The 10,789-nt window shown below is 41.6% G+C and overlaps 1 protein-coding gene across 2 annotated transcripts in view; it reads right to left on the reverse strand.

Moving 5' to 3' along the window:
• The window catches only part of SLC30A9 (solute carrier family 30 member 9), a 70,718-nt gene extending 59,970 nt beyond the window's left edge, over positions 1 to 10,748 (reverse strand). For both annotated transcript variants that reach the window (XR_006290128.1, XM_037897868.2), the window contains exons 1-2: positions 3,654 to 10,748; positions 880 to 1,038 (exon numbers count right to left, since the gene is read on the reverse strand). Coding sequence is in view for 1 of the 2 variants with exons in the window: in XM_037897868.2 (XP_037753796.1) it covers positions 880 to 1,038; positions 3,654 to 3,750 (256 nt within the window). In the remaining variant the exon portion in view is untranslated. The remainder of the gene's footprint in view (positions 1 to 879; positions 1,039 to 3,653) is intronic.
• Positions 10,749 to 10,789: the final 41 nt, after the last annotated feature.

The following is a 10,789-nucleotide window of genomic DNA, read 5'->3' on the forward strand; positions in this document are numbered from 1 at the left end:
ATATACAGGAAGATGGTGAGGCCATTGCACCTCATCTGGGCCATCCTCACAGAGAAGACTTTCGTGAAGAGCCTCGGTGCCGTCACCAGCTTGAATGGAAGTACTCGGAATTGGTAGTGCTTCTGTCCTACCAGGAATCTGAGGCATCTGGCTTAAGACTGAAGAAAAATAAGACCTTAAAGCAGCTGTAGAGAGAGTACTCGAGTAGGAATTCCAGGGCCATACAGTTTCACAACAGTAAAAGTTGCCCATGGGCTTCTCCACCACATTAAATGTTACATCATTTAGTACTTGTGGCCATTGCCAGATTAACAGTTCTACAGGATGAAATCCTCTATACTCTGAACACCAACAGCTTAAACAGCAGATTACGCTCTCACCATTTTGCCCCAAGCATGAGGGGAAGGAATTACTACTAATCAGCATGTTCAATTTTTATGCCAATTCAGTCTTTAGCAACAACTCATTTTATACAAGTAACTAAACCGGTTGGAAGGAGCAGATTGCTAAACTGTAGAGGCATCCCATTATCTATCCCTTGAGCCATCCAATCCCTCTCCAACATTTATCATTTATTTAAAAATGCATTTATAAAAAGGAAATGTATCTAAGTTTTTACCCATGCTCGTTCACTGGAAGTCTTGATATACAGGAGGGAGGTTTGACCATTTCCAAATTCTGCAGCTTTAGCATAATAATACATACAGTTCTACATTGTGATCTGTTTTTAATTGCAAAAGGCAAACTAACAGAATCATTTGCCGAATAAATGCTCTAATATATCTGCTCCTTTTAAATATAAAACAGGTGAGAACTATGTCCGATACATTCACACACTACAGGACTACTAAGATGGAAACAAATGTAAAGCACACCAACCTGTTCCAGCTTTGTGCACAGCTCCTTCAGGGCCTGGTACAGGGCCTTTTTTCTGACCATCAGAAGTGTAAACTCTCACTTGACTCAGTGATTGGACTGGTAGACGACTGCATGGCAGTATGCAAGAGAGACTTCCACATTTCATCGAGCCTTGCCATCCTGAGGGGAAAAAAGGTTTACACATACCAGTTTGAGAAGAAAAGAGAAAGTGTGTGTCAATAGGAGTTGCTGAGATTAGTTGTGGAAATTAGCTTTTAATAAATATTTTTGCCCAGTTTACCTGTGTGCTCAAATTTCGTAAACTCTGCACAGCTAAAACTAGTCCTTTCACCAATTTCCCAAGCTTCTCCTGTCTCCTTCTCAAGCATTTTAACACACAAATATACTGTCATATTTTTTGCTAAGTTTCTCACATAGCCTAGTCCTTTGAAACACTGCACATGAGATTCTCTTAAAGTTATCTAACAGAAAGCTACTTTAAGATTGTCTAACTGCTCGATTAAACCCTATTTTAATCACCCTCTGCACAAAACCGTCTTTATAACGAGCAAAATACTTGGCAGTCAGAGAGGATATTACAGTAGAATGACAATGGCATACACTGCAAAACTATTAGCAAAATAATCCTAACAGTTTTGTCCTTTAATCCCACTTCCCATACCCCCCCCCCCAAAATACTCTAATTGACTAAATATGTAATAGATGTCTGCAATTCAGGTGTAATATCTTAACCCACAACATAAAAGCCACAATTAAAGTGTGATTTACAGTGTGATACATACAAACATTTTCTCTGTGTTTGCAGAGAGACCACACTTACTAGGCAATTGCTAGTGTTAAAAGACTGGCCCAAAGAATACCAAATTTACTGAACACAGTTCTGGTCCATCAGCATTAGCAGCCAAACTTCTGTTAAGCAACATCAGCCAGCAATCAAAGCATCAACAAAATTAACAGACTTTCTCACACATAAAATGCATACATCTCCTCTGCAAATATAACTTCATCCACCACTGAAATGCAATCTCCTACTAAAAAAACAAAACAAAACAAAAAAACCTGGTGTGGTGTCTTTGAGAAATACTTAGAAAATCAAGTACTGCTAATCTTACTTGCATTGCATATAACTGGACATTAAACAGAGGACTACATGATTATTACACAAGTCATCTCACAACACAACCATAGAGGTATGTTTGGTAAAAACATGCACTCCATAAAAATTCCTTACAGTCTCTTACATACATTATGTCCCACTACAGCTAGAACAGATACATCTGAATATAAATGTACTGTACACAAAATATACAGAAGTTATATTAATGTCAAAGTGATTCAGACAATAAAAGGCCTTTAAATACCATGCCAAAGTTCAATATGCTCTGCTAAACACGTGTCTAATAAATAAGAAATTACAGAAACAACACTTTATGGTACTTGACAAATGCATACTTTTAAACCCAACTGTATTTTGAACTTATCTACATTTTGGGGGCATTTCACATTCAGTCAAAGAGGAAACCTCTTGATAACGGACTAAAATAATTCAGCCATTACATTCTTGCTTCAAATTATTGTCTATTTTCAGAAACTGTCTGTGATATACACTGGAAAGTTTACTCAAGAGTACTAGGCAGCTTTTTATATAAAACAGCAGTACAGCACTAGTTTTGGAGAAAATAGCTATATGAAAAGAATGATATGGATTCTACAAAGGCAAGAAACTAGCTTGTTCAAAGCGCTATATTTAGAGCTAGAGCTATTGACCAGGGTTGGGAGGATCACTCTAAAATGCTATGTAGACATACCCAAACAAGCTCTTCCCCCGCTAACAACCACATGATGATAAAACTGACTAGCTGCAGGTTTTTATTGCTAGTGAACTCAAAGGACAAGCAATTTCTGAACCTTCTTCCCATCATACAAGAAAATATATAAAAGATTTTTATTAAAAATATTGGGTTTCACAAGCTGCCAATGTGGCCCTAGACATCACAAAGATTAAGTACCTGATCTACAGGAAGTCATCATGTATTTACTCAACTACTTCCTTTTCATAGAAGTTCAGATAAAAAAAGGACCTCTTAAGTTACATTAGTTTATCCCCCTTAACATTCAGTGCAGTACTGTTTCCTCCAGTTTATTATCCAGTACTTTTATGCAGCACTTTTTGCCTCATCGCACACTGATTATTTCAATCAATTTCAACAGGGAGTAGGTGGGAGAGGCTGTTAGCAACACAGCACAGCAGACAGGCAATTTTTAAATGACAGAGGTCAAGTTGAGAAAACATTGGAGGTGCTGCTCCCTTTAGCACAGGGGGCAGACAAAGAGTGAGGCTAAGGGCTACGGAATATGAATTATGATGGGACCTCGGAAAGGCGCTGAGTTGGTGAGAAGGAGCACTGAAGATGAGAGGATAAGGAACAAAAGGGAATATGGGAGTGTAATTAAAGACCACCAGGTTTTGGCAAATTGTGAGAACATGACGGATCGTGGAGTGGGAGAGACAGAAGGTTTTAAGAGGGTTTTGGAAATATAAGACGATGGGGCGGTCTCGGTGGGATAGGATTAGGGGGCCTTTGGGGCGGCACTGCATGGGGGGAAAGTGCGGGGAGCCCAGCTCACAGGGGGAGGCTGCGAGGAGGGTCTGGCAGCGTGACCGTGCAGGAGGGGTAACGTGGGGCGGAGACGCCCTAGGAGAGCTGTGGAAACAGCGCCGCCCGGGGGAAGGGGGCTGGAGGGCCCGGCTTGCCCCGCCGGCCCCCACTCACCGTGGCAGACCCGGCTGAGCTGCGCCGCCTGGCACCGCAGGTACAACCGGTAGAGGCAGCGCCATCCCCGCCTCTGGGCGGCCAGAGCCGGCATCATCCTCGCCTGCTGACCGGACTCGCGCACGCAGGGCCGGCGCCGCCGGGCTCCGCGAGGCAGGGAGAGGCAGCCGCTCTCATTGGAGCGCCCGGCGCCGGCCAGCCGGCGGGGGTGGGGGGTGGCCCCCCAGGAGACTAGAGCGGCGGGAGCGGTAGGAGTCGCGGGACCCGGATGTAAAACGGTGCGCACTCAGGCCGCGCCGGACCCCGGCCAGACACGCGCCTCCGCCCTCGTGAACGCGCAAGCGCGAGGAGGGGCGCGCGCATGCCTCCAGCGCCAGGAGGAGGCTCTTTGTGCGGTTGGCTGGGAGGCGCAGTGGTTAGCCCAGCCGCCTGGGACAGGAGGTAAGTGGCAGGTTCTAGTCCCGTCTGCCCGTTCGCTCGCTGCCAGGTGGTGGGGAAGGCGCTGGGATCACCGACTACACCCAACCCCGTATAATGAATTGGCGACCGTGAGGCTTTTGTTCACAGTGTCGAAATTTACCCTGCGCTGTACCGTGCGGCCCATAATGCCCCTTTACACCGAAAAAAGCTTAATTCATTCGGGTTTGGAAAGGCCCAGTAACAATTCACACCCTGTCTGCTCCTTTCGTGTGTCTGTCATCCATAACGGGAACGTGGATCTGCCTGGCACATAACATTTGACAAGGGGTCTGCCCCACTCAGGTCAATGAATCTAATCAGGTCCATAGACTTAAAACAGATGTGGGTGTGGTCAGGCTCAGAGCCCCTGTTAGTAATGGCAAATAAACAGCTGGAGTGGCTGCTGCCCTCATTTTCATTATAAATTCAGTCCTATAACAGTATTAAGACACTAAGGTGAAGACACTAGATTAAAGTTACCCAGCCTTATACCCTAACATTTGTTTCACTGGTATAGCATTGCTTTTTCGTTGTACTGCCCTCTGCTATATCCTGGTGTATTACTACAGTCAGTAGTTACAATAGGGCTGACATTTGTTTTTGTCAATTTTAATGTAATGTAGGTTTTTCATATTTTAATATTCAAACAGTAACACATAGTATTCAGAGATATACACAGCCTTAAATAATTAATCTTCTGAATGGCAGGTAAGTATAAATATTACCATTTTACAGTCCAGGAACCTGAAGCAGCAAGTTTATGTCAAATGCCTACAGCCACAGAGCAAATCAGTGCCAGACACTGAATTCAAAGTCAGGAGTTCCTGTTTCTCAGACCAAATCTTTGTCTGCCAGACTATGTTACTGCAAATAATAATAACAACAAACAGCAACAATTAATACTGAAAATAAGTACATAGAAGTGTTATTGATCTTTTCTGCCACAGCTCCACCTTCTCCTGCTTGAAATCTCTCTCAGAACTTACTTACTTACTGTCTTAAGGGTACAGTTCAGCTATAGCTTGAATAAAATGAACAAATATGTGATGCGTTCAGTGACAGAGACTCCCCTCGAGACTGTCACTCAGTGAGCTGGGATACCATTGAGAACAAGCCTCCTGCCAGAAGAGGCGCCCCTCCACTCTTGTCTTGCTGAGTTGGACGCTCCAGTCAGCTCCAGCACAGACCCAGACGTTGGGCCATGCCTCTCTGCACTTCACTGAAACAGATTCACTCAGCCAAGGGGCTTCTCAGTTAACAGGGACTTTCCAAGCACCCAGCCTTCAGTCTTTCTGAACCCCAAATAAATCCGTGTTACTCTGTATAAAGGTTATACAGGGTAAACTCATAAATGGTCCGCTTTCCATAACACTGATAGAGAGAGAGATGCACAGCTGTTTGCTTCCCAGGTATTAATCACTTATTCTGAGTTTATTAATAAACAAGTGATTTTATTAAGTATAAAAAGTAGTATTTAAGTGGTTTCAAGTAATAACAGACAGAACAAAGTAAGTCACCAAACAAAATAAAGCAAAAACACACAAGTCTAAGCCTAATACATTAAGAAACTGATTATAAGTTAATATCTCATCCTCAGAGATGTTCCAATAAGCTTCTTTCACAGACTAGATGCCTTCCTAGTCTAGGCCCAATCCTTTCCCCTGGTACAGTCCTTGTTAGTTCCAGCAGATATCTCAGGTGGTAAACCTGGGTTTTCTCATGACTGGCAGCCCCTTTTGTCCTGCTCTGCCCCCTTTTATAGCTTTGGCACAAGGCAGGAATCTTTTGTCTCTCTGGGTCCCCACCCTTCCTTCTAAATGGAAAAGTATCAGATTTAAGATGGATTTCATTATCAGGTGACCTGGTCACATGTCACTGTAGGATCCCTAGTCTCCATTCCCCATGGGCTGGCCCACATGTACACAGGAAGGCTTTAAAGTAACTAAGGCCATTTACAACTGATTGTTTCTGGAGCAACCTTAATGGCCTCCACTTAATATGTTTACATCAGTGATAAAAGTTTATATCTTATTCTCCTAACTCCAGATATAGAAATAATACATGCAAACAAATAGGATGAACACACTTAGTAGATTACAAGCTATCTAATGACACCATACAAGGGGTATTTAGCGTAAAGCAAATTCCAGTTATGTCATATTCATAAGCATATTTCCATAAAGCATATGGAGTACAGCATCACAAAATAAATATAAACAAAATTCTTTTTCAGGATGCATGCACTAACCTCCCCACTGATTGCATAATCATGCTGTTCATACCCCTTTCCCTCTCTCTGTTGATGACACCTGGTTTTGTTGATCTTATCTTAAAATAGGCCCCATTCCTGCAAACACATGTACTTAATTTAAACTTTTAAGGACTCCCACTGAAGTCAGATTGTATGTTTTCATGCAAGCCTTTTGACAACTTTCAGGAAGTTCCAAAATTTCTTAGATTTTCATTTATATAACTGTGCCAAATACTCTTTGGTTTACTTGATCTGCATCGCTGTGGGGAACATGTTCATGGATCTAATCAGAAGATAAACTTGGCAATGGAGTTGGGTAATTGATGTATTCGATAATCCACAACACGGTTGAACATTTAAGAGAATTGCTATGCATATCCACTTTGATTTTGAGTAAGGATATGTTCACTGGCACATAACTTCTTTCATTGTCTGCCAGTGGTGTTGCCAATGTAAGTATTCCTGTAAGCATGGTGAAGGCAGACTGAACTAACATACTTAGATGAAAAAATGATATTAATACCCATCTTCCCAATAGCCCAATTACTGCTGTACCAGGGTATCCCTAGTACTGCAACAGATGCTGTATCATTAAGTACCAGATGTATTGCAATGGTGTTAAACACTAAATTAGCTGTGAGTAAACTGCAAAGCAGTAAAGGTGGAATAGGTTTTTTACACTATAATTTAGAGTGTAAACTGGTTGCATGCGTGTTCAGCTGACCTATTACTATGTTGGCAGGGATCTAGTAATAAAAATGTATTTAACTTCTGTATTTGAACTCATAATTTTTGTGCAGGAAGGAAGCAAAAAAAAGATGGAGCAGCACAGACAAGTTGCTGGCTATTGCAAGAATGAAGTTCAACCAGGTTTTTCATGATCATGGAGAAATATTCCTTTTTGCTGATGAACTCTGAGACATGGTAGTGGGGTAGATAATGGGGTCTCATCAGTGGCCCCTATACAATGTGGAAACGCCAGGTGTTCAGAGCTGTCAGTAACCTCCTGCGCATTGCCAATCTTTATGACCCGAGACAACAGTACCCTCTCAATAGCAATTCATCTCTCCATGACAACAGCTTTTATTTACCAACACCAAACTGGTTAGCCACTTATGAGCTTCCACATGGTGATGGCTGCACACTTCTCCATGCTGAGAGGAATTCTCATATTGATGCTCTGCTGCTGCAACTCCAGTGTGAGCTCTGCACAGATATAGCTATAGTCCTAGGGTGAAATTCTGATCCCACCGAAGTCAGTGGCAAAATTCTCATTTAACTTAATAGGGCCAGGATTTCACCCATGATGCTCAACATAAATAACAGTTCTTGAATAGTTATTTTAAGCTTGTATCTCGGGATATGAAAACAGTTTTAGATACCCAAAAATTTGTGTTCAAGTCATACCTTGAGCAGAGAGCAAACTGATTATTGTAAAAGATCATTGCAAATGTCTTCTCCATTAGGAGATGAGAAAGTGAAAGTTGGACCCATTACACAACCATCAGAAGTCTTCAGTTCTTTGATGCTACTACAGCATTACAATGTTCTAGGTCATTACTTCAAACTACCTTTTGTGTAAAATGTTAAAAATCTGGGTTGCATATTAAGGAACACAGAAGTTTCTATTACATTGTGAATTTTGCTTGAGAAAGGACTGCCAAGGATAGCAGGGCTTGGCTCCATGTTAAAACTGAAAACCAAGGACCAGATCCACAAAGGAATTTAGGTATTGCAATGCAGAGTGTCACAGGGCCTAACTTTTAGATGCCTAGAAAATCACAGGAACAATATTACCATTCACAAAACCTGAATTAGAAATCTAAGATCCCTATACAATGGATTTGGAGAGATAGGTGCCTTAAAATGCAATCAACAAAAGCCAACATGCTTGGTGGGACTAGCCAATGGGAGATGTTGGCAACAGTGGTGTGTGCGCTAATCCCCACCCCCTTATGGAAACAGGTGCCAAAGTCTGGACTGTCGGGAGGCACCTTTCTCTGCATAGTGATCCATTAATGCAGAACCCATCTCCTGGAGTCAGGTGGCTTACGCACCTAGGTAGTTTCTTGGAAGAATAAGTTAGGTGCCTCCCTCACTCCGCACAAAATGGCCACAAAGGACTTGATGGTGCCCATCTTCTAACTTTTAGTCCAGTGGTCAGAGAATTCACCTGGGATGTCTGGGGTTTAAACAGGTTTGTAGCTCTGGGCCAAAGATCTGTAGTTACAGAAATCTTATCCACTAAGGGCCTGATCCAAATACATCGACGTCAGTGGAAAGACTTCCCTTGATTTCAGTGTATGTCAAATTAGGCCTTAATTGAACTGCCTCTTTGACCATAACAGCAAGAAGGAATCATGGCAGGGAGTGTAATACAATGGATGTTTTCTTTATGCTACCTATCAAAGTCTTAGATGCCACAATAGATTTCATCGGGGAGCCTCCTCTCTTATTTCTTCTCTCTCTGCTTTGGCAGCATTATGAGAATTACAAGAATGAGGAGTGTACCCTTTATTAAGATAACAGAATAAAGTAAAAAGATTTTCAAGACAGAAAAAAAATTAAATACAAACCCAAGACAGGCTGTTGAACTGCTGGGTTATAGATAGTATAAAAATTAATACCAGTGTAAAACACATATGCAGACAGATGTAGAGATAGGCTCATGAACACATCCCAATATGGTATTTTTCCTAAATTGCTGATATACAAAAGCAACAGATGGAAACGGGGAAGGTAAAAACTTCAAAAGCTAGTCAAGTGGCCCAGTCAAGCAGCAGCAATGCGGGGTGAGCTAGAACTGTGTACTCACACACTGCAGCATCCTCCCCCATGGTAGGCTGGGCCAACCCCCACAGCAGCAGTCTGTTTTCATTTTAAAGAGATTACAATCAGTCTCTCTGTTTTGTACAAACTAAAAGTCACCAAAAATATTATTCCAAGGGCACTTTAATATAGAATAAATAAGTAATTTTCAGCTAGAAGACTTTAAGACTATCCAGAGGATTCAAGTAATGTCATAAACAGGAGTGGGGCTTGCCTGGGTTGTGTAATCACCAGAGAGCCCAAGGAGCTCCTTAGCTCTTATTATTAACATTATATAGACTTTTTTTTTAAGTTGCTGCTTCTCCTTCTGCCTTTTCCTTCTTGCTCTTTCCCCTCCTTCATTCCTTCCTTTGTGTCCTATTCCTTCTTTCATCTTTCTCTCCCTCTTTTTGCAGACTGCTACAGATTGCTTTAATTGCAGTGCAATTGGAGCAACTGAAGTCAATGCAACTGTGCCAATTTATACCAGTAAATGATCTGGTCCTATGTCTTTATTATCATTTATGATTTTTAACTTAATTACTCAGTGGAGTGATCCGACAATCTGCTGGTGAAAGCTTTGCCTATACACTTTTATGTAGAATGTGTTGTGTACAGAAGCAATGTGCTGAAATTCACCAGAATGAACACAACATTCTCCAGTGGCGGGGCGCTAGTTAACCCCTGTTTATTTCAAAATATTCCTTTGCAGAAGTTTTCTTTAATAATGTTGGCAACTGGGCCCCAAATGCCTCAGAACCTAATAAGATAACTAATTACCTCACTCACTCTCAGGTTGCATGTAAACATGAAGTGAGTTGTGTTTGGGTTTTATCCCAAAGAAATATCTTGCTATCTCTTCCCCAGATCCTTTGATCGGTACTGCACACTAGCAATGTGATCATATGTCAGTTATGATAGAAAAGAATCAACTTGACTGGGGGCAGAGATTGAGTGGCAGCCAAAAATTGTTTGACAGCCCACTGTAAATCTGCTAAGGCTGGCTCTTGTCCCCACGCAGGGCCTAGGTCTAGTCACATGAATAAAATAAGCAGGATCTGGTTCATAGTCACATTATTTAACATCAGATTTGGTTGATATATTTGTTACGGGCAGATTTTGATCTCAGTTACACTGGTGTAAATTCAAAGCAACTTTACTAATTTCAGCAGTGTTACCCCAGATTTAAACCCATGGAAACAGTTATCAGTATTTAGCCTTATTTCATTACTGTGCAATGATCACCAACAAGCAACCTCTTTACAGACTTACAGAACAGGACCTTGATCCTGCAAACACTTATACACATGCTTAACAATAGGGCTACTCACAGTATTAAGGTTAAGCATGTGCATAAGTGTGTGCAGGATTGGGGCCTAAATCTTTAGCTGAGATAAATCAGCATAGCTCCAAGCTGATGATCCTGCCTTAAGTCTTTATTGACATTTGAGATTTTGAACTTAGTTCTTCGTTTCCACCATTAAATAAAACAATAAATTACATCAGTTCCCAGTATCTTGCACTGTTTTGTAAACAAGAGGACATTTTATATGTAAAGTTTCCAACTAGTAACTCAACTATCCTCAGAAGAAAAGTGAGTTCTAGCAGCAAGAGTTCC

This window comes from Chelonia mydas, chromosome 4 (assembly GCF_015237465.2).
Source record: "Chelonia mydas isolate rCheMyd1 chromosome 4, rCheMyd1.pri.v2, whole genome shotgun sequence".
NCBI lineage: Eukaryota > Metazoa > Chordata > Testudines > Cheloniidae > Chelonia > Chelonia mydas.